Genomic DNA, 25,848 nt, shown 5'->3' on the forward strand with positions numbered 1-25,848 from the left:
AACTGTTCATTCATACGCTTCGCTTGACCGGGTCACATCGCGTCCGCTGAAAAAGCGCACTTCGGGAAAACTTTTTCACAAACTAACTACATGGAGCTTATTATATAAAACAGTATATTCTGTTACTTTAATTTTTAATAAATTATAAAATAAGTGTTACTTTAATTTCAATATGCGTTTTTCGGTATTATTTTTCTTTTCACTTTATGTTTCTCTAGTGGTGTCATGGGACCCTTCAGTAGTAAAGCTGGGGAGACCAGGGTATCATGATGTGCACAGCGGTAGGGAATACGCAAAGGATTTTAGCAACGATTGGACAGTGGAGGTTGACGGTGGAGATGAAGTTGCGCAGCTGGTTGCGTTACAATTGGGCTACGAGTACGGAGGGCCGGTAAGATTATGTGAATGTATTTATTATTGCCTGGTGTTTATAGCTTGAAAATTACAAAAAGTAATTGAAAAATTGCACCTATTTTTTTATTATTTTTAAGATTGAGATTTCACGATTTAAGAGCTCATGATAAGTAAAAAGTTCTTTTATAATAAATAATAATTGTAAAAGCATTTAACATAACTGTAAAAATATCTAATTACATTCGGCAGTCTATTTTTTCTTATCTTCTTTTAAATATGATCAAGAAATTTACAAAAAAACAGCTTGATCAATTCGTAATATTTTTAATATAAGCGTTGTTTACATTGGTGGATATAAGAATAATGAACGAAATAAACACTAAACGATCAGTTTAAAATTCAAATTCATATTTTTGCATATGGACGATGGTTTTGCTAGGTTCTTTGGGTAGCCTAGTAGGTAGTTAATAATATTATTAAACAATAAATAATATAATTTATAACAATTGTCTTAGTTTTAATCAGTTTGATTCATAATATTTTCCAACTTAGAACTTAGTAGTCCGCGATTTTGAAACTAATTTTAATGACTAATTTCCCAAGCGGTAACTTGTAAAATGCATGAGGACGGCCTCCATAGCGCATTGGTGTGCGCTTTGGATTTACAAGACGGAGGTCCTCGGTTCGATCCCCGGCTGGGTCGATTGAGGTTTTCATAATTGGTCCAGGTCTGACTGGTGGGAGGCTTCGACCGTGGCCATTTACCACCCTACCGATAAAGACGTACCACCAAGCGATTTAGCGTTCCAGTGGGATGTGTAGTAACCGAAAGGGGTGTGATTGTGATTTTCATCCTTCTCCGAAAAAAGTTAGCTTCCATCTTAGATTGCACAATCACTTACCATCAGGTGAAATAGTAGTTAAGGGCTAACTCGTAAAAAATTAAAAAAAAATAAAAATATTCATGCGTTACGGTCCTCACTCTCTTGTTCGGTAGGCTCATCAACAGCTTACAGTTAATGGGTCAACGAGGCTTATACATATTATAGGAGAATGATTTGGAACTTAGACCTACAAAGCTGTTCCAATACGGGTTGATGAGCTTTTAATTTTTATTAGAGGGCATTATACAATCGATACTGAAGCCACAAATATTTTTTTTCGATTTCTTGTCTGTCTGTCTATCTGTCCGTATTTTTTGTTGATCGGGCATCACGCTGAAACTCCTGAATGAATTCAAATAAAACTTGGCACTGTTGAGACCATAATACGGAAGAAGGTTATAGGATACTTTTTATAGCGAAAATAAAATAAGAAGAGGGTGAAATAGGGGTTGAAGGTTTGTATGAAAAGTCCTCCATTTTTAGAGTTACAGCACAGAAAAAATATGTATGTGACAGTAATAAAAAATTGTCCATAAATTATGAAAAAAAAAAATGCGAAAGCTCAGCAGTGAGCCGAATATAGGTTTATAATGATAACGATGAGTGTTCTTATGGCTATTTAAAAACTTATTAACATAATAAATAACTGAAGGCAAATTTGGTCAGGCGTTGGCTGAAATGTTTGCACTGCGAGGCCGGCCTACTGGAACGTGCTTCAGTACTATTAAACGGTATTAAAGGCATCAGTTCATTAAACGCACAAGCCTAGTTTTACACGACAGCCTAAAAATAAGTGTAGTTTTTCATGTGTCCTGTATATATTTTTTTTGTTCTGTCCGAGTAAGTTTCGTAGGCTTATGGCTACGGATAGCATTGGCACGCTAATTCACTAACTTTGACGTATGTTAGTTGACATATTATGCGAAAAGTAGCGTATAATTTTGTTGTTCAATTACCTCCTTTAACTTCAAAAGAAGAAGAGCCTGGAAAAACAGACAGACAGACAGACAAAAATTTTAAAAAAGCTTGGTTATATTTTGGTTTCATGTAAATAACTATAAGCACTTGAGAGAACACAGTAATTTTGAAATCACAGACAGACATTTCAGTTTTATTTATATGATTTGATATATTTTAATTAACAGTAATACATACTCATAATAATCAGTCGTACTTATCTTTTATAACTAATTTTATAAATGCGAATGCTTTGATTGATGGTTGTGTTAATATTTATCTGCTTATCTCGCTTAGATATAAAAATATTAAATTGTGGTCTTTTGCACTTCCCTGTGGTTGTGGTTTTCAAGAGGTCACTTCTCTACACACAGTCTATACTTAATATTATATCTACATATAATACTTTATAGAGGTAAGGTTGAAACTGAACTGATCTTGAATTTCTTTTTTTTTTATTCTTTACAAGTTAGCCCTTGACTGCAATCGAACGCCAAATCGCTTGGCGATACGTCTTTGCCGGTAGGGTAATAACTAGCCACGGCCTAAGCCTCCAGCTAGACCTGGACCGGGGATCGAATCCAGGACCTCTGTCTTGTAAATACACCGCGCATACCACTGCCCCACAAAGGCCGTCAAAAAAGACCGTGAAAATTCTTAAAATTACCAATTTAAATACCAATATTCCTTTTTCTAATGGGAACGGGAACTACGCAAGGGAAACCGCGGGGCGGCGGTCAGTAGGTATAGAACAAGGGCCTGCGATAGCCAGACACACCTCATGAACAATGAGGCCTAAAATACCTCTTTGACACCAAAATGAGCTATTATTGACTTATCCAATAGAAAAATTTAATTTATCTACTAAAGTGTGCTTTTAATTAAGGATCCACAACTTTGTCTGCGTGTAAAATTGGTTTATTCGGATAACTATTTTCGTAGTTTAGGGCTGGAAAGAGATTTTCATGACCAATTTCAATAAGGTGTGTTATGAACTGCCAGTGACTCGTTGGTATACCTACATGGCTTCGTACCATGAGGACCTGGGTTCGAGGTCTAGCTCCAGCTATACTGAAGTATACTGGGCTTTTCTTACACGAAATACCATATAGTTACAGTTAGTAGTAGTATTTATTATCTATATAAATAGTTGCTGAAACCTGGCTTTTTTCATTACTTATTAGTAATCATTTGAAAATATATTTTCAATATCATACAAAAATTCAGAATGGTGGCTGTTCAAAACTTTTAATTAACGAAAGATGCTCCAATATTGCGCAAACAACTAAAATTGGGTGTTTCAAAAATCCCTGAAATCCCTTCGACAGACAATAAAGGCACAATTCAATTACTGTCCCGACTTTTACGTTATTTGTTTTAATCAATTTCGCACTGTTTTACAAGTTAATTAAATTCTAAATGGTATAACATATTTTATAAAGTAATTAGTACAAGTTCCAACATTCGAAAGGTTTAGTTGATATAGTTAATAACTGACAAGATATTAAAGAAAAGCTGCATTGAGGGAAACTTGTAATCAACGATGCGATTTCGTTCGCGACTTTTTTTTAAACTTTTGAATGGAAATCAAAGATAAATATTTTCCATTTGCGCCACATTTATCATTGACTGCTCCTAACAATTGTAGCGTGACGGTCTATAGTATTCGTCGGTAAATGGACTAGATAGGTCGAAGCGTAGACTTCACCAGTCGATACTGTTCCAGCAGAACGTTGATATTTAACCTGTGTTGTGCCTCTAACCATTCGGTGATCGCTGCAGGTTTTCACCCTGTTGATCACGTAAACATCGTTGAATATATGCCGTGTGGTAGACAAGATGAAGTCAAATTCGTTTTTTGTGAAACTATCGAGGCTCATCTAAGTCGATTTCTGCTGTGGTGGCTTCTTGAAGAAGGAGTTCATCATAAAAAGGCCTTCCTTCTCCATGAAGTCAGCTAGTTAGCCCCTGTCGTTCCGTTGCCCATAGCCAAATTGGCCGACTCTCAACTCGTGAATAAATGATGAATGAACTCAATTAAAACGAACTTAATAATCGCTTCGTTCGCCCAGCTTTGCGTTAAAACCCCCCATCACAACATTTTAATAAGAGATTGAGGCATCTATGGCTTTAGAAATATCCTCATACAATACCTCTACCTCCTCGTCAGGATGTGTCGAGGTCGGTGCGTAAACCTGTATAAACTTCAACGAATACCGTTTAGTAATTTGGAGGACAAGAAACGCTACCCTGCTCGACACGCTCTCGACTTGTACAACACTGTTTACGAGGGACCTGTGAACAACAAATCCGACACCACCTTAAGACTGTTGGTCGCCCTCCCGGTAGTAGAATAAATTGCCCAGATTCGAGGATTATCGAGCAATCCTCCTCTCTTCGGACTTCAGATAATCCTATAATATCCCACCGCAACTTGCTCATAACTTCTTCCAACTCGATGACCTTTTCCTCGGTCCTCATAGTGCGTGCGTTATATGTTGCCAGTGTGCCTAGTGTGATTTTTCAATATTTTCATACTGCTACTATCGCGTAAACGTAACCGCGAATTCATATGGAATTGGAACAATTGTGCAGTAGTGCCACTAGATGGCGCTGTTTCAATTCCTTAGAAATTCGCGTTTACGTTAACGCGATAGTAACAGTTTCAAACTGCCACTAGGCCCTGGTCTAGTCGTCGGGTCCCATCAGGCAATATTAAATTATAAAAATAAACAGATAGATGGCGCAATTGTCCAGTGTCCACTCAAAGAGTGGAAGCAGAGAATGTCCTGCGATGTGTGGCATAACCTAGAAAAAGGCACCAACTCAGCATTTTACCACGTACTTTCTATAAAAAAGTATGCAGCACTGATTTTCAAAATAGACTTATGATTAAATATGGATACGTTATTGAACATTAGTTTGTCAAAACATAGTACAATCTTATCAGCTGATAGCCCAACACTGCCTAAATAAACTACACCGTGTCAGATAAAAGCCAATAAGAGATACCAGCGGAGTGATGACGTGGTACGGTATCTCGAGTGGCGTGGAGTGGCGTGGCGGAGTTATTAGCTAATCTATATACACATACGCATTATACCGTCACGGATAATTGATTACCAGTGGCGTGCATGAGGTGGTTAACTGGGGTATGCACTATTCGTACGGTTTGCAAAGATTTTCTACTATTAGATAGACAGGTATGTTACGTGCCTACAAAGTCACCGCAAAAAGTGATCCGAATTTAGCTACTCCACTGAGCGCACACATGCATAATTTTGTGTTTACTTACATTATATATGTGTATATCATTTTCACATTTCTTGAACACAACTCGCCATTGTAGACAATATTTAGGTAGTATTTGTTTAAATAACTTTCGTTGTTTACAATGCGACTAAATGAAATTAAGACAATTAGCCACTTTTTCCTCCGTCAGTTTCGACGCGCTAGTGACATATCTAATAGTATAATATCTTTGAAAGTTTGTGTAAAATACAACATTAATTCTCCAATTCTGCTTTGTAATGACTTTTTCTTCTTCAGTGCATTTTTGCGTTTAATAAGTGAATACACTATTCATACGATGTTTATAAATAAAGTGTCAAGTTAATTCATTCATTGTTCGGATAACATAAGGTGTTTTTTTAAAGTCTGCACTTTAATAGGAGTCTTCTGTTCAACTTCATCCGCTGGACATTAATATATAGATTTTTTAAATGTCCTTACTACTGATACAATTGCCTGTTGTAAAATACTAAGTATTTAAACAGTAAGTGCTGTTTTAGATAAGTTGATAAAAGCAATATCCACACCACTTTACTATGAAGTTCATCAGAGTAGGGCAATTGATTTATAGTTTATACCGATTGAAATTTTTTAACTTAGTTCTGACAGGAATAAAAGTATTGTTTTTTTTTAGTTTTTATTCGTTTTCTATACTATTATAATATTATAAAGAGGAAAACTTTGTTTGTATATTTGTTTGTTTGTTTGATTGTAATGAATAAGCTTAAAAACTACTGGACCGTTTTTAAAAATTCTTTCACCATTCGAAAGCTACATTATCCACAAGTAACATAGGCTAAATTTAATTTTGGAAAAAAATAGGGTTCCGTAAGATATTTGGGTTTTGTAAAAAATCAACCAGAAAAGGGTAGGATAGGGGTAGTTAAAAGTTTACATCGAGTTTCACGCGGACGAAGTCGCGGGCGTCGGCTAGTTTCTTCAATAAATTATTAGAAAGAAATCTTATATATTTAATATTAAAACTCAAGTGTCTCTATTGTAATCCTAACTTCGGTTGTTTATATTAATGTTTTGATAACTCCAAATATCTCATTAATGCATCCGTTTCGTAGATTTTGAAATAACAAAAATTGCTTGAGAAAAAACAGAAGAATTTGTGTTTTATACTTATTTATTTTTAAATTGTATTTTCTAATAAATAATTTAAGTATATCTTTAATTTATCTATAGAATTTTCAACCATTTAGATATCATCTTTGTCGACGAAGTCGATAACGACACAATATTCTTAATATTTAATTTGGCTTCCATTTTCACATTAATGTTTTTTTTTACAAGTAAGCCCTTGACTACAATCTCACCTGATGGTAAGTGATGATGCAATCTAAGATGAAAACGGGCTAACTTGTTAGGATGAAATCCACACTCCTTTCGGTTTCTACACAACATCATACCGGAACGCTAAATCGCTTGGCGGTACGTCTTTGTCGGTAGGGTGGTGACTAGCCACGGCAGAAGCCTCCCACCAGCCAGACCTGGACCAATTAAGAAAACCTCAATGGGCCCAGCCGGGGATCGAACCCAGGACCTCCGTCTTGTAAATCCACCGCGCATACCACTGCGCCACGGAGGCCGTCGTTTTGCTGCGATAAAGCTGTTTTTCAAATACGGTAAATAAAAATTTTGTAATTTTGTGTACACCACGATGTTATTGATGTCAAGGGTTTAAAAATACTAAAATTATAATCAACGGAATGACGATAACTATAGAGTATAGATTGGGCTTAAAATGGCTCCTAGACCTTCACTGGTCTTTCATTTAGACGAACGTGTAATTGTGACAAATGTTCCACATTATCTGTAGCGATTTGTCTCAATTCTACGCGCCAATCAGGCTTGACCTTATTGGTATTTCTACGTACTACCTACGCTGGCAATGATCTTTTATTTTGTAGGAAATGTGGATTTAAGTGTGATCAAGCAATGCAACAATAACTTATACAATAACTCTGTAATAATTGCAACTACTGTACTGCTGGCCCATTCACTAATTTGGTCTTACACAAAACCTATTAAAGTAAACAAATTAACTGAGAAATGTCATCTACCTATTGTATGATATCCACGAAAAGTTGTCATTAGGTACCGAAGGACATTTTTTTTACTTAGACTCTCTATTTCGTATTTGTCAACTATTCAACTAATATACGTCAAAGTTAGTGAATTAGCCTGCTGACCTATATTGTGGGCGATGTTGACGACAATTTTGTTTTTATTTAGTTAATATACTGTAAAAAAGTAAAAACCGTTAATTTCTAGGCTTAGTTAGACACCACATCGCCCTATACTTAGTTTCAGACGCAACGCGTAGTTCCCGTTCTCGTGGCAAAACGGGGATAAAAAATATAGCCTATGTTTCTCTCTGATTGGTTTTGATAAAAAAAAATAGAAATCGTAATATTAGCGTAGATGTAACAATGTATATAATATACCAGTACGGTGGTATTAGCACGTCTATATCGCATAATTAATTTTACAACGATAATATATAATTGTACCCTAAATAATAAACAAAAGGTACTTTTCTACATAAAATCATATTTATTCAGTTTCACACTAATAAGTCGGTTTAAAAACGAAACTAATTAACATCTGTAAATGAACGAAAATTTAAACGAACCCTAAACCACTCTAGGGGGTGAGGGGTGGCTAAACCGCAACCACATGAATACGACTGATTTTTTCCTGGCTATGACAGTACCAGGGCATTATGATAGAGAAACAGGTATTAGTGAATTTGTATGTGTGTTTATTTATTCAAAGTTCCTGTATTTTATTCTGTCACTGTGTTACATTATATTTTAATGAACCATTTTTGCGTCGTAAATGCATTAACACGTATTCAAATACGTAATTAAATCCAAGTAATCTATGCAGACTTATTTTGCTGTTAGGTGTTGAAATATTCCCAAGTTATTGCAGATAATTAAGTCACAGTCATCATGTTATTATCTACACATACCACATAATTAGATAGATATATTGGTACCAAGTTGGTGCTTTATAAAAAGTTTCCGAGACATTATGATATGACATTTCCATGTTTCTAAATTGACCCGACTAATTAGATCAAAATAAAATTAAAGGACTTTTTGTATATTGATGACTTTATCTAATTCCTAACTAAATAAAACTTGATAAAATAATAACGTAGTGCTTTATTTTTTTTTAAATTATCTATTTTACAGGCTATATTATATACATTATATACAGTACATACACACCCCTTTAACTACGCCAATTTACTTTACTACGAATTTGTATTTGTTTTGAAATTTGAAAAAAGAAAATTAACTTTTATTAATCAAGTAGGTACAAGTCAGAATTGGAACCAGTTAATGTAAAGAAAGAGACGTGTATCCAAACGGACGTCTGAATGGACGTACGCCCTCGTAGTTTCCAAGAAAATATATTGTATTTTCTAAGATTTTTTCTCAACGCCTAACTAGATTTGCGTCACAGCGTTGCAAAGTTGAATGGGCAAGCGGTGACCTAGAACACAAGTTTTTATACTTTTACTGTATTTTAATGTCTCGAGAGATGGGTTTTAGGTTTAACTTGTAGAGTTTCGGTTTATAAATCATGTTTTATATTCAATGTTTGTTTTAAATATTTCATTTAAATAGTTCCTACAGTTAGTACCTACATAAATTAAATAAAGAAAAGCATACACCAGTGAAACCAAAGAAATATAGTATTGGAGATATTAATGTTTTGTTGAGTCACTAAAAATTAAATTAATAAGCAGTAAATTGGGTTTTTAAATTAATTAATAAACATAGTACATGTAGAATTAAATATAAATAAAATTTGCTAGAAAAGTAACACATCAAACTTTATAATATAAACGTAGCAAAACTAGATGGCGTTGCTTTCGCGTCGACGTCAGGCGTCCATTCAGCCGTATTACGTCACAAGTGAAACTCATTTTCCTATGAAATTTCAGGTGCGTTCGTAATTTCAGCGTCGTTTGTACTAGGCAAGCATAGCAATAGAAGATGTGTTTTTCAGCCACACCACCAAACCAGATGGGCTGGTGAAAAGGGCGGGGCGTATGCCAGATATGTTTATTTTTGGCAATCGGCTCCTAATCGTTTTCAGATGTTAGTTCGGGACTTACAAAAACAAAGCTTACAAAACAAAATAAGTGCTTGTTTTACAATTTAGGAGTAGGTAGGGTCCGAAATTACCTACAAAGAAAAAACACAACTAACAAAATATGTGTACCTACTGTTGAACATCGATATTTACAATTTTATAATATGAAACATTGTACAGTCGACAGCTTCTATTCACCTCTTGTGGCGCAGACTTCCTCACGATTCTTAGGATTCTGCTTTTGTATCCTTAGCTTGCTCAAAGCAGCTTTGCTTAAAACTTAACAGGTAACTCACCGATAACGATCGGACTCATCATCATCATCGAGGGGTGGTGGTTCGATCCTCGCCTAGTTGGTCTATTGTCGTACCCACTCCTTATACAGTCTTTCCCGACTAGTTGGAGGGGAATGGGAATAATAAAATAACAGGATAATAAAATAACAGAAGAACCCAGGCTGTAAATATTAGGAGAATCCATCCAGATTATAAATATTAAAAGATTTTTTTTTAATATTGGAAGAATATTTAAAAAATCCAGGTTTTAAATTTTAAGAGTGCCCGAAGCAAAGTCAATCCACTTTTTTTTGTTAAGATACAAACACAACCTACGTGCAAAAGAATAAAAAAGTAAGTATAGTTAATCTACTATGAGGACTCATTAAGAATTTGTATTAGAGAAAGAGTAGTGCATACTGCATACCTAGTTAAAAAACCTTGTGCACGCCACTGGTCACAGACATCCAAACGTAGTCGTAAAACTTCTATTTGTAGTCTTTGCCGTTAGGGAAGTTGTTTATCCCCGATAGGTAGGTTAGCAAAGACCTGGACTTCTTGGGTTACTTTGCTAATAATTCTTCAGGACAATTAGGTATCCTTTGTTATTTTGAAGAGATATATCTGTGTATATCTGTGTGCTGACCGCCATAGCAGGAGAGCCAGAGGTTTTGAATTTCGAATTTAGGCGATTCTTTTTGTAGACGGCGATAGCCAACAAACCTCGCTCTACAAAGGTTTTTTTGCCAGCCTATGTTCCTACCATATTCCATAATTAAGTACCTACCGAGGCTAACTAATAGGGAATTTGAACACAGTAAAGATATATCTTTACTGTGGTTTGGACTTTAGAAGATAGCAGGTTTCAAAGATCTAGACTCGCAGTCCTCAAACTAAAAAGCATATATTTTTTTATATTTTTCTTGGCATAATTTGTGAAATCATGTCTCCATTCACCAGTCACTTGGCTTCGCGGACACTCTTCGAAAAACACCGTTATTTTTTTTTAAAGACAATTTTAAAAGTTTAGCGAAGAGTTGCCATGAAGCTTATGGTCTGACGAAGTCATACTTGAATACTCATCATATCCCGTAGAATTACATGTTAAAAAGTTACGGCGCTTATTTGGGTCAAAGGAAGGGAAATTATAATTATATTTTGCTATCAATTTATTTACTCAGTGTGGAACTAAGTTCTTTTGTAGCAGCTTTCTATTACTAGGTTAACAGCAAGTTAAAACTTCCCAGTTTACATATTTCCACGAAAAATTTTACCAAGTAACAGGCGAACATAGTGGCAATGAAGCTTTTCTTTTGTAACAATTTACAGCGATATTACATTTTCTTACATGAATGTACCTGAATATTAGAGTTATCAACTTCCACGTATAACCCTCAATGTAAATGGTGGACGTCCATCGCCTAATTTTTATCGTTAACTTAAATTTCTTGTATAATAAATATTATATTAAAATGATCCGATCATTGTGTTTACGTTTCTCATATTTTATAAGTATCTATCTAACTTGAGATTTTACGTGTTGCGTATGGCGTTTGATATAAATTGTTAGTTTAACTGTAATGTTAACATTTCGTATAATTTATTATTTACAATTGAAATATATTTCTGTTAGGTCAAAGTGTAACAATAGAGAGATTTCTAGACTGGTCAACCAAATCTGAGTTTTGGAAATCACAAATTCATTTAGGAAATGTTCTCTTTTCAAAGGATTATTTTCAAAATTTTCGATTTTTATTTAGTTTTTATTAAAAAGCTAAGTCAGTTTTATGTCTTTATTTTTATTTTTAGATTTTAAATATTATTTATTTATGTGCAGAAAAATCCTGCATATTTCATTTTTATAGATCATTGATCAAATGAACTCACATTTTTAGAAGCTTATAAAACTCTTTTTCAGTTTTTAATTTCTTTATTAATATTATATTCACCCATAGGGTGAAATGGCAATCTCATGTTGTTTATCGTATTGTATCACATATTTTTATGTGCGGGTAGGAGATTGCCCTAGCTCCATTTTACCCTATCCCGCCCTGTACATGTGCGTAAGTGTGCGTGCAGCCGCATATGTGTTGGGTATAGCTTCTCGTCGCTTTTGAACGCCTGGTACATACGTGACTGGTGTAACTCACATGTCCATGGACGTGATAATTTTCTCCACACACGTGTACCTACCTATTATTAGACAAGAACAGGCAAGATATAGTTGAATGAAATTGGGTTTATTTATTATTAGCAGAACCTCGCGATTTCACTTGCGTAGTTCCCGTTCCCGTGAGAATACGGGAATAAATATAGCCTATTTTACTCCCTGACACTGTAGTAGTTTTTGAACTTATTCGCTAGTTTTCATCGAATCACGACATACTGAGTTGACATAGGAACGACATAGGAAGTTGTCATGAATGTTTTTAAGACGCTGTATGTCTATCTGTGTGTGCGAATGTAAGTATGTAATCCTCTCATAACGTTTGAACAGTTTACCCAGTTTTATAGCGCTTCACAGAACTTAGATTTAATAAAACATTTGTAACTATCCGGACAACTAGATTTTGAGCAAACTCAAAACAAAAATTTCTAAAATTTGTTGTTTTTACATCTTTTATACCGAAGAAAAACACGGTCAAATGTTTCGACAATGATGTTACCTACCTACAGGATATTATTTTTTTATAAATCATATATTCTGCAATTCCTAGCCGTAATAACAGTCAGTGAACGGGCCCGGTTGTTTTTTCTTCTATTCTAAACATTCCATGTTGCAACATTGTAAAAGTTACAAATAAAATCCAGCTTATTTCTTTAATAGTTGTCAATTAACACATTGAAACAATAAATTACCTAAAGGTAGGTATAATGTTAATATAATCGCTGTGGATTGTAGAGTGTAAACACGTGTAGATGTTACACATTTACACACTTTTCGTGTTTAAATGTTACATGTGTGTCCATACGAGTTGCGAAAATTCCTCGTATCACATATTCTCCTGGTACTAACGTGTGTCCGGGACATCACATGACGACATTTAATGTAATGTGACGTGTCACATGGCATACATTCGTTCCAGAAAATTCTTATCTAGCTATAAAAGTACATATCTATAAAATAACTTTAAATATGAATTGATTATGAAACACGGCTATAACTCACGTGATATTAGATCGGAGTACGCTCGACTAGTTTCGAACCCTTACGGGGCCCTTAGTCATGAGCTGGTTCTTAATCAATTAATATGAATCACGATAGTTCAAATTCTAAAATAACTTTAAATAGTTTAAAAAACTAAAAAAACACGCTTTTAGCACGCACTAAAAATTACAAATATTGAATTTAAGTCACGTAACTATTTCTTTCGTATTCAGCAAACCCTTTCCTTTGATATCCATAATATCACGGGGATTTCAAACAGCCAGTTCGCCATCTTAGGGAGGCCGCCATATTGGACTTCTTAGCTAGTGATGTATTGTCATCAGAGCTCAGAGCGTGTGCAAAATTTCATCCTAATCGAAAACCGAGAAGTAGCTCAAATTAAGATTTCAAGATTGTCTTACATACATAGTCACAAGTGATAATAATTATAAAACGTGTAAAAATGAGTTCAAGCGATTTGCTCTGAGTTCTTACGACGAGTTCTATCTGAGAAACGTCATTACAAGTCCAATATGGCGGCCTCCTCAAGTTTGCGGACTGGCTGTTTGAAATCCATGATATGAATATCAAATGAAAGGGTTTGCTGTCAGAAATACCAAAAAAATTGGTTGCCTGTAAAGTCGGTATACGGGCGAAAGTTTTACATGACAACGACTTTGAGTGGTAAAATAATTTTAATGTGAATATTCATTCGTATAGTAGGAAGAAGGATGAAATAATAGTAACAATTTAAAACATTTATTTATACAAAGAATTATATTTAAAACATTAATTTATACAAAGAATCTCGCACTGAATTTCATATTAACAAAATTTTATTCACTCGCTCTCATTGTGAGCGCATAACGTGAGCGGAGCGTAACGCAGTTTCTTGAAGTGTCACCCGGCAAACCAATTTATAAGACGTTTATAAGACGTAGTTTTGAATATTATCTTTTTCTTGTTACAGATTCAGGGGTTTCCAAACATGTATGCTTTCCACGCGTACGAGCGCAAGCAACGTCGCACCCCTAACCAACACATACACACGCTCCACCAGGACCGAAGGGTGAGTCAAATCAGATGTATCTTTCGCTGTTATACCGCCCTGGTAGACGTTAGCCGCGTTACACGCGTGGTGTGTGCGGCCTACAAAAACAATTTTAGGTGCCGTTGGCCCGGTTTAACCTTGACCTAGTCTAACACGCTGAATCGTGCCACTCACATCGTACAACAAACATATTTAACGCATATTATATTCGTATATCAATTGGTTGTTATTAACAACGAGTTAATAATAACTCGTACCTACTTGAAAAATTTCGCCAGTACCTGTGCCAGTACAGTGTTTGCTTCAAAAAATTTGTAAGAATTTCTAAATATTCATGAAGATAAAATCTTGTAAATTCCCTCAAAAATGAGGACGACTTGTGCGTACTAATCTATTTAAATATATATGCAAATTATATAATGACAGTTGTATTATTTTTTTACTGTTACTGTAACTTTTAGACATTTACCTTTTCATATGTATAAAATCTTTAACTTATTTATACTCAACTCACTCAACTTATTTATAATTTAAATGATATTTTTATAAGCATTGACATAGGAACTAATTAAATAATATTTTTATAAGCATTGGCATAGGAACTAATAGATGATGACAGTATCTAAAATCCAATGCACTAATAATGGACACCAATTATTGGCGTCAATAGTAGACACGTACAAAACCATAGCTTTTACCCATGCTAATACTTTTGTTCACTAGGTGGCATTGTACTAAATAAGAAATAAACCTAAAGATAGACACCTAGATTACCCTAATAGTAGACACTGTCTAGGTCTACGTCACCTAAAGGTTATCTACCTTTAGGTGTCGTTAAAGGAGGTTGTTATTAAAAAAATGAGAATGTTATTAAATAAATAATAAACAGAAATTTAATCCGGTTTTAATTATAGTAATTAATAATTATTTATTTATCTATACTAATATTATAAAGAGGTAAAGTTTGTAAGTTTGTAAGTTTGTAAGTTTGTAACAATTCTTTGAAATGGGGTAATCTTCGGAACTACTGGTCCGATTTTAAAAATTCTTTCACCAGTAGAATGCTACGTTATCGGGGAGTGCTATAGGCTATATTTTATATTTCTATCATATATAACTACTGAGTTATCGCGGGTTTTCTCTTACAGGTCGGACCGAAAATCTTACTTATTCGCATGCGCTGCCTCAACCATTGCGTATAACTGAAATTGATGTATGAAGACTTTTTGAACCTTTATAAGTTCTACAAAAAAGTCCGCGACACCATATATCTATCTTTTATATTTTAGCATATATAGTACCTTTAGTACTTTAATAAATTATTTAAATTTTAAACTAAGGTTTACGTCATTATTTACACAACTAAACTTAAATCCTTATCAAAATAAATTATTTAATAATCACAAGGATATTATAGAGATAAGATTTGCCCTTTACAGTATGTTAATTAGTTATATAGTTTCGGAGATAATACAAAATTACTGAAAGTCTCAGAAATGCCGCTATATGACGCCCTGCGGTTTTAATTACGTGGTTCCCGTTCCCGTGTGAATATGAGGACCAAACATAGCCTATGACACTCGCAAATAATGTAGCTTTCTATTGGTAAAAGAATTTTCCAAATCGGTCCAGTAGATCCAGAGATTACCCCCGACAACCACACAAACTTTACCTCTTTATAGTATTAGCATAGAAGTCGCTTGGGAAATTATAGTCTTTTGGTCATTTGCACCACGCTCAAAAGGCTGGATTAATTTTGCTGAGGGTAGGGATAGGATAGGGGTAGGGAAGGGGTAGGATAGAGGTAGGATAGGGGTAGTGTAGGGTAGGGGCAAGGTAGAGGTAGAGGTAGGGGAAGGATATGGAAGGTATAGGGTAGGGGAGGAGTAGGATAGGGGTAGGGTAGGGTAAGGTAGGGTAGGGGTAGGGTAGGGTAGGGTTGGGTTGGCTTACGAGCAGGGTAAGGTAGAGGGAGAGAAGTTTACGTCATTTTTTACGCGGACGAAGTCGCGGGCGTCCGCTAGTAATAATAATAATTTGAAATAAGGGAATGAACGTTTGTTTTTGTTTCTTTTTTCAATTTGTTCCAGCAGTTTGGCAAAGATGTATAACAATTCTGCAGCCTGGGTGATAGACCTCACACAGGATAATATTTTGAATTTAGAACACTATGGATCGCGGGTTCCGGAATTCCTTGTAATGATAATTAATTTGTTTCATACCGATTTTTTTGAATTTAGAACATACTTAGACGTGATTATATTAAGAAATGTTTGGAAACTTTGTACATATATTATTGTAGCTACGAGTAGGTGCGTAAATTTTTTAAATGGCCTATAAGTTATGGTTTAAATACGAGTGAAAATTTAACCCCGATTGAATTAAAACAACAAGTAATTGACAGCGAATTGGACTGTTTACCGGCAAAGTCTAGTGTGGTCTAGAGAAAAATATCTAAAAACTTATGATTACACGTTTTATATTTTTTCGCTATTGAGGTGAAAAGTTGTATGTATCACACGAGAGCAAAGTACATTACGCTCAGGATTCTAACCAAGAATCATAGAATCCTTCGCTTGTTCGGGATTTAAACTCGGCACTCGACAAACAAATTTAGACTTTGCTCACTTGTTGAACAAATAACTATTTTTACAGATCCGTTGGGCAGAACAGCTTTTTACTAAAAATCGAGTCAAACGTTATCCATTTCCGCACTCTGATGACACGTTACACCGTGTAAAAAGAATAGACAACTTCACCAGGGATACAGAAAAATCAAAGGATGTACGATACCTCCAAAGACAACATAGACTGTTTAACGATGAGTTATGGGAATATGAGTGGTATTTGGTAAGAAATTAATTTCATAAAATTGATTTTTTTTTGACATATTAGTTCTTTAAACTCACTTCATAATAATTATTAAGACCAATTACTAGAGTAAAATTACTTTGAATATTATTTTATAATTTTATTATAATTAATATTAGATTGAAAGGATGCTAGTGCTGTTCTAGTGGTTTCAATGTTAAATTGCCTATAATTTACACATACATGGTCTAAAATCTTGCATAAGGGATCTGTTTCCCTCATCTGTTATTTATTTGTGAATGTGAATATTTTCTATCAATTACTTCTTATCCCATATAAATAACAGATGAGGGTATATACTCCTTATGCTAAAATTTTGATACGCTATTTCGAATTTAGAATTTTGATTCCACTAGAATTCATCATTATATTCTATCTATTTTTCGGGATATAAAGTAGCTTATGTGTTAATCCATGCTATAAATTTCAGCTAATTCAGTTCAGTTGTCGAGGCGTGAAAGACTAACAAACTATCATATCATCATAATCATCACTTTTCGCAAATCTCAGGAAACCATGGATTTTTCGGGATATAAAGTAGCATATTATGTTTTCAGAGTTAAATCTATTTCCTTTCCAAATTTCAGCCAAATCGCTTCACTAGTAGCGGCATTAAAGAGTGACAGACTTCCAAACATCCATACAAACTTTCGCGTTTATAATATTAGTAAGAAGTAGGAGAGATAATTCGGAGCTTAGAACATGTTCTTTCAATGCGGGCTGGTGTGCTAAGGGTTTTAGGTTTTATTTAAATTTATGTACAATGTTTTGACATTTGTATAAGTTAATGATAATGACTTGAAGGCTTAACTAAACGTGCTCTCAGAGACGTAATACAACTACCTACTTCTCAACTCCGGGTTACTGCTGATAATTTTTTGGAATAAAGCTCAATATAAAGCCCAGGGCTCGAACCAAGGAACGTGATCCGAAAAATCCAAAGAAACTAAAGAAGTATGTGAAATTGAATATTTAAAAGTGCCAATTTTATATGCATTATAAAAATATTGTACTCAACGGTATTTTTTGTACCCTGCAGCAAGATACACGTACCGATCCATACTTGCCTCGTCTAGATCTCAACGTGTTGCCTGTCTACGCGCTTGGTTACAACGGCCAGGGTGTTCGCGTGTCAATATTGGACGACGGCGTCGAGCACAATCATACCGACCTACACGAGAACTACGTTAGTCTTATGTGATTGATCCTAGTAATTCAAACAAAGGGTGTGCAAGTTGAGGTGGACGTTTCTGTTTTGTTTCTTTTTATCGCCCACCAACCAACCAACCATCAAGCGGGATCACTGTCGAAAGCGTAGGAACGCTATTAGCGAGACAATATTATATCTTAACCGTAGAACTTGTTGAAAACGAATCGCGTCACACTACGTGTTGGCAGTTCTACGCGCTTGGCAACGTCCGATGCAAACTTATGTCTTATTGCGGATTCGCGCAGGTAGTACTTAAGGTACGCGAATATCATCAAGACGCGTGAGGAGACGGCGGATGACCGTTGCGTCAAAATGTTACTGCAGATACCTAAAATTCAGTATTGCGCGTGTCACGCACGTACGCAAAGTCATAAAATTTCCATCGTAACTATTACAACGGCCGAAAAACTTACAGTGGCGGAGGTGTGAGCGTGTCAATATTGAACGACGGCTACACAACACACTGAACTATACGAGAACTACGTCAGTGTCATGTGATCCTAGTAATTCGAACAAAGGTGTGCAAGTTGTCGTGGACGTTCTGTTTTGTTAAACAACACGCTTACAGCAAGCAAGCAGCAGCGCCCAGTGTGTAAGAAAAGAAAATCTTGGAATCTCAATTTGACTGACTTCCCGGTCTTCGATTATTATGGATTATTAGGCGCATGCCCCGAACCGGATTCGAACCCACACCCTCCGGAATCGGAGGCAGAGGTCATATCCACTGGGCTATCACTGCTCTTATACTTAGTATTTAGATGCAATTCGGATTGGTTCTTTACATGATAAACACTGTTTGCGTCGCTTTTAAACCGAACGCATGCGAGGGAAAGGGTTGGCGTTGCGCGTACCTACCTTATTTTAGACGAAAATACGCCTATGTTTTATTAACAGACGATGGGTATGTACCTAATTATTATGTCCTTGTAAGTTTTGGATTATAGATCATTTATTTTAATTTAAGAATCTGATGCAGTATCGCAGTAACAGCGAGTTCTAGTAATGTAGATCAAAACGATAAGTTTACTATTATATACCTACAATCTACATATAAAAAAAATATTAAAGTACATTGTACAATAATATTAAAACTATTTAAATGAACTACCTAAATAATACTATGGTAGTGAATAAAAAACATTAGTAACAGACTACATTTTTCTGGACGACCCGCAACCACAACGCTCAGTCACCGGAAATAAATAAATAGGTACATATTCTTTACTGTGGCTCAGTCACCGTATCCACAATTCCACATTGAGACCGTGGGTGGTACTTACTTAAGTATTCTGTGCCGTGGTTCCATTAGGTTTGTAGAACATCTCTTTTACTTTTCTTGTGCCCTGGTAACTTCGCGGCCGATACATCGACTGCGGCGCATGAACCACCGCTCTGCGCAATTTTGATGGCCGTGAGGCCGAATCGGGTGTGTATCTGTACCCACTATAAATAGATGGCGCTAGCAGACAATTCAACGACTTTTTGTATTCTGTTATTTTGTATATCTGTAAATGCGAAAATGTTTGTGTTCTAACGCCTAATTCACTGAATCCACTATAAAAATATTTGACTAATGTAAAAAGCTACATTATTAGCGAGGAACATAGTTTATATTTCCCCCTATTCCCACGGGATGAGGAACTCAAAAAACGGGTGAAATCGCGAGGGTTTATCTATTCTAAAGATAAACATAAGAAAATAAACCCTATTTTGCCCTCGATATGTCCTACCACAATAACCTGAGAACGTAATTGATTTCATTCAGAACGATAATGAAGTCCAAACACAAGGTAACTGTAAGCTATGGTTGCCCTTCCGATTATTGAAAGTTTTCCTCGATTTCTCCTGGATCGCATCATCAGATCCTAATATTGTGACTGGGACCACCTCAGGAGTATACCCTTTCAAATAAAAAAAGTAAAAAAATATTCAAATCGGTCCAGGTGTCTTTGAATAATCAGGTAACATAGGTACATACAAAAAAAAACATACACTCGAATTGAGAATCTCCTCCTTTTTTTGAAGTCGGTTAAAAATTTAAGAAATAGGTATTTAATGTAATTTATACAAAATGTTCTTAAATTGAATATCTAAATTTAAATCATAAATGTATTATATTTGTGTATAATTTTAATTTTTTTTATTAATAGTTAGTTATATTTCCCTAGGACCCTGAAATAAGTTGGGATTGCAATGAAGGCGACTCCGATCCTTTTCCGAGATATGACGAAAAAAATAGTAATTCCCATGGGACTCGATGTGCTGGAGAGGTAAATAACAAAAATAATAACATTTGCTTACCCAATCATAATGATTATGAGACCGGAAATAATCAATGGATAACGTATCAGAATTTGTGATAATATGTGTATTTCATTCGTCAGATAGCTATGACGGCAAACAACGGAAAATGTGGCGTAGGTGTGGCTTGGGGAGCCAAAGTGGGAGGAGTTCGGATGCTTGACGGCCGTATCACTGATCGAATAGAAGGTGAAGCAATAGGTGAGCAAAAGCGATTACTTAAATTTTATTGACTCCTAGTAGATTTGTTCGTCATCCATGCTGAGCTCAAACTGTTTAACAAAAAAAAACTAATAAACCAAAGTCAGTCCCGTTCCCTGATTGGTTGGTTGTGGATTTGCTATTTATTTATTTAGATTAGAATTACGTAGATAGTGACAATCGTCATACAATATGAAGACAAAGAAATCTAATAGGCGGACACGGTGGTCATTATGATCAGTATTGACTGTGTAACTTGTACATATGTTTTCTGTGACTGTGTTCCCACTCACACTCCCATGAAACAAACCTTTGCAGAAAAGTGAAATAGCCTGTTTGTGTATGATCATTGAAAACCTGCTTTATATTTATGTTCTCCTAGTACATTTGATCGCCATGTCGAGTTCTCGCAATGTTTCAAACACGTTGTGATGCTTCTTCTTGCTGCAAAGGAATATCGCGATTTCTTTCGTCGGCTATTTATTAATAATTATTATTTATTATTATAATAATGTATCTCCTTGTCGTTTCGTTCTTAGCACAGTGCTTAATTCAATAATACTTTTTATTCAATGTTTTTTAAAAGTAACAAATTCTCAAATTAAAAACAAAATACTTGAAATATGTTTTAAGCTAATACCAATGACTTTACATTTCAAAACACGTAAAAAATCCATTTTATTATCAAATACGTACAAACACACTACGCGAAGAACGCACTACCGAAAATTAAACGGAACGTTTTTAACCACTTGGACTGACGTTTTGTAGTTTGAGTACAGAAGTTCGTTTTGTTATTGTGTCAAATTATTTTTTTCCTCTGCTATGTGACGCCGCCACTTTTTGCCAAATGGCGCGTGACGCGCATCTGTGACGACGCCACATTTTGCCAGATGACGTACTTATTTCATTTTAACCTTGACAAGTTGTTTAAACCTATTTTTTTGCGTCGGGGGTTTTATTGTCGGGAACTAGCACTGCGTTCGTCGTCAGATTCGCTTTCACAATCTGAAAGTAGAGCCAGTATCTCCAAATCACTATCGTCACTATCACTGAATAATGTCATGGCCATTTTAATTTTCTTTTTATAAACTTTTATTCAAAAATAATGCAACCATCCGAACAATTTCTCAGATTGCAATTTAAGATAGCTTACACCGATCTATGGATATGGCAAAACGGTCGGATAGGTTATTGACACGCAGAAATTTACATTTACAAACAGAGGCCTATCTCTAATCTGTGTGATCCGTCCTCCCAAAGATAGATTGATTTTTAAAATAGCAAACTCTATCCGAGGATAGCTTATTGGCATGCTTTATTTAAGAAATAGATTGATATATCAATCTTAGATAGGAAAACACGGATTAGGATTGATTATTAATTTCGGGATAGAGACATAAATTAATAAAAAATACCAAATCATTATTTTTCAATTATTTTTTAATTAACAATAGCGACAATTTCAAAGCGATCAACAAAGCGACCGACTTTTATACTGCATCTTCATACTGTGAACAAAACTGCTGTCTTCTTATGCTACCCTAGTAGCAATACTGAAACGTGACGTAACATCAAAACGTTATAAAGGATCGGGTTAGTAAATAAATAATTTTATGTTGCTCCGACTCCGTACATCTTTGATATAATTACTCTAAATTAAATCGTATTAAAAACAAATACCTTTTTAATACGATTTAATTTAGATTTAATTTTTAAATTTAAATGTTGTTTTTAATTTTATTATAATTAAAATTTTAATAAATAATTAATTATAACCTTGTTTACCTTAGAAGAAAATTAGAGTCGATGTGGAAAAGAGTTCATGTAAAAGGAATCCATGCTAAAGGAGTGCCGTGCCGGTTGGCTATTCCGCATGGCTCTCCGAACTGGATATGATATCTCTGGATATGATACTGAATAAGTAAAAGATTTTATATAAACGCTCTAATAAGCAGAAATTATTTTGTTCTTTATAATTTTTAATTATTTAAACCTATAAACCTAATTTGATGATGATAACAAAAGATGATATGATAACAAAAGCTAGTCGCGCGGTTTAATTAAATTGAAATTGAAATCATACACCATATTATTTCACCCCCTATTTTATTTTAGGGATAAAAAGTAGCCATTAACGACTTTAAAACGGTTATAATGAAATAAGTACGTCATCTGGCAAAAAATATGGCGACACACAGAGAGGAGGAGATGCCGCCACACGCCAAATGAGACAACTGGACGTCACTTTTCGTCAATTTGTAACAGGAGAACATAAATAAATAAGAGTATCTAAAAGATACGTTTACTACTACGCCATCTAATCAAAGACGTTTGAACTAAATAGCAAGCGTGGTAGAAAACTTTTCTTATCATGCTACGAATCATAATTTTATTGTTTCCACTGATTTTGTATAATACTTAGTTATTATAGTGTAATATAAATCTTTCCACTGAACTTAAGTCCACTTACTACGGGACCCAATAATTTTAGGATACGCTTGGGATAAGGTGGATATTTATAGCGCTTCATGGGGTCCTAACGACGATGGGAAAACTGTAGAAGGGCCTGGACGACTGGCTGTAGAAGCTTTTCGACGAGGCGTGGATAAGGTACTTTTTCATATTGTTTACATAGCTTCAGTATGTTGTAAATCTAAACTAAATCTAAAGTGTCTGGCTGTGATTTCACATCTGGACCGATTTTATTGGGACTTTCACTGGGATATAGCAACATATACTTAGGCTACTTTTTATACCGGAATATTTTATGGTTTCCGCGGGATTTATGAAAAACTGAAATTCTGCTTCATAATTAATGAATTAGGTAAATAAGAATAAAACGTTATTTAAAAATATAACCGACTTCCCACGCACTTGTCGCACTTAACCCTACATCTCAAAACTCCTGAGCCAATTTTGTTGAAACTTGTACTATTCTTTAAGTATGAGTAAACCTATCGAATTAAAAAAAAATCTATACAAGATACGAAAATTGATAACCTTTTTTTTCAAGTCGGTTAAAAATCAATTCTCTTATCTATTTTAATAAAAGAGCCGTGGTAACCCAGTGGATATGACCTCTGCCTCGAATCCGGCCGGGGCGAGCACCTCCAACTTTTTAGTTCATGTGCATTTTAGGTAATGAAATATCACGTGTCTCAAACGGCGAAGGAAAAATATCGCGAGGAAACCTCACCTGAGAATTTTCTTAATTCTCTGCGTGTGTGAAGTCTGCCAATCCGCATTGGGCCAGCGTGGTGGACTATTGGCCTAACGCCTCTCATTCTGAGAGGAGACTCGAGAGTGAACCGAATATGTTGTTCTCGGAGGTCAACAGTGAACCGAATATGTTGTTAGTGATGATCTGGGTTTGAGTCCTGTATCGGGCTTTAAAAACTGAAATATTGGATATTTTTTTTCTTCCGAGAAATACTATATCAATAGTTTTATATTTTATATATAAATATTTATATTAAATATTCGACCAGAATAGGCAAGAATATAGATTTACAAATATTTTAGGGTCGTGGTGGAAAAGGATCTATTTATGTATGGGCGAATGGCAACGGCGGAAGTCACGATGATAACTGCAACTGTGATGGGTAAAAAACAAAAACTATATCAAAATACCTTTACTTTTAACACCATAATAATTAATAAAGTGTACCTATTTTGTTTTTCAAAGGTACTCCTCCAGCATCTATACGATATCAATCGGTAGTGCATCTCAGCAAGGCCTGTTTCCCTGGTATGGAGAAATCTGTGCATCGACCCTCGCCACAGCGTACTCCTCTGGTGCATACAAAGACCAGAAAATAGTAATTATGTGTATTTAAATATAATGCTAACAAGTCATTATGTCCTAGTATCACATTCGACAGGTTACGTAAAGGATTCTTGCTTCGAATAGCGAGCGATCTTGTTTGTTCTACCGAGGCTTGTTCATTTTCGCAGATCATCAACTTAAAAATTCTAATGTACTTTCTAATTCTATGTAGCCTTGGTATAACATTCGACAGCATACGAAAACGGTCGCATCGCGTTTGTTAATTTACAATAATTAGCTTCACTTGTAACTAACTATGTATGTAAGAAAATCTTGGAACCTTAATTTGACCCACTTCCCGGTCTTCGATTAGAATCAAATTTTGCACACGCTCTGAGTTCTGATGACAATACATGACTAGCTAAGAAACGTCATTACAAATCCAATATGCCGGCCTCCTGGCTGTTTGAAATCCACCCCCATGTCACCCATGTTATGGATATCATAGGAAAGGGTTTGCTGTCAGGAATACGAAAAAAATAGTCACTTAAATCCAATATTTGTAATTTTTAGTGCGTGCTAGCTAGCCATTGACGATCAAGTATACCCACGTTTCTGCAGCACCCACGGCTATAACTGATCGTGTGTTAGTCGCTGCGTGCATGACGGCTCGACTTGACGCATTTATGAAACGTCTTCGCTGCGGGCAGCGCTGAAGAAACGTGGGTATACTTGATCGTCAATGGTTAGCTCTAAAAGCGTGTTTTTTAGTTTTTTAAACTATATATTATTTAAACACAGGGCCACAGAATGTTTTACAAGTTTCTATGTTGTCAATGTCAAAACAATGTTCCACATCTCCCCTACATTCTCCAATCTAAAATTTTGAATTTACCGCCCAAAAATCGTTCGTACTCGACTAAAATACTAAAAAAAAGAAGTCCGAACTAGGCCATAATATGGCTAAAATTTACCGGAGTGCGTCCCGTGTGCAGTTATGTGGAACGTTTTAGATTTAGGTTCTAGTAACTCATGTATGCCTAGTGTAATATTTCACAGATTACGAAAGATATTTTACGTCGGAAACCACAAAAACAAACATTAAATTGTACGATTGTACCGACCCGACCTTACCATTGGATTCTCGCTCGTTGTGATTGGACTACTATCACTCACAGGCTACTACTGACACGAACGACTCTTGCACACTGGGACATACGGGGACGTCGGCTGCAGCTCCTCTGGCTGCTGGTATTATAGCGCTGGCTCTTCATGCTAAGTGAGTAAGATAAACCTTTTCATAAACCATTGTGGTTATATTATTATGTAGTGGTTATTAATTTTATGTATAGAAGGATCTGTGTGACGTTATACTTGGATCAGTCCGCCTGTCTGTTATGTGAATGAAAAGTGTAAA

General features: G+C 35.3%; 1 protein-coding gene across 2 annotated transcripts in view; it reads left to right on the plus strand.

The window, feature by feature from the left end:
* LOC112046826 (neuroendocrine convertase 1) overlaps positions 1–25,848 on the plus strand; it is a 38,112-nt gene continuing 12,264 nt past the window's right edge. Inside the window, exons 1-10 of one of the 2 annotated variants that reach the window (XM_052886445.1) lie at positions 1–391; positions 13,999–14,097; positions 16,735–16,929; positions 17,990–18,136; positions 20,329–20,430; positions 20,545–20,662; positions 23,157–23,275; positions 24,188–24,267; positions 24,351–24,483; positions 25,610–25,710. In XM_052886445.1, coding sequence (XP_052742405.1) covers positions 173–391; positions 13,999–14,097; positions 16,735–16,929; positions 17,990–18,136; positions 20,329–20,430; positions 20,545–20,662; positions 23,157–23,275; positions 24,188–24,267; positions 24,351–24,483; positions 25,610–25,710 — 1,313 coding nt within the window. In that variant the 5' untranslated portion in view covers positions 1–172. The remainder of the gene's footprint in view (positions 392–13,998; positions 14,098–16,734; positions 16,930–17,989; positions 18,137–20,328; positions 20,431–20,544; positions 20,663–23,156; positions 23,276–24,187; positions 24,268–24,350; positions 24,484–25,609; positions 25,711–25,848) is intronic. The other variant, XM_052886444.1, reaches the window with a different exon arrangement.

This window comes from Bicyclus anynana, chromosome 17 (assembly GCF_947172395.1).
Source record: "Bicyclus anynana chromosome 17, ilBicAnyn1.1, whole genome shotgun sequence".
Classification (NCBI taxonomy): Eukaryota; Metazoa; Arthropoda; class Insecta; order Lepidoptera; family Nymphalidae; genus Bicyclus; species Bicyclus anynana.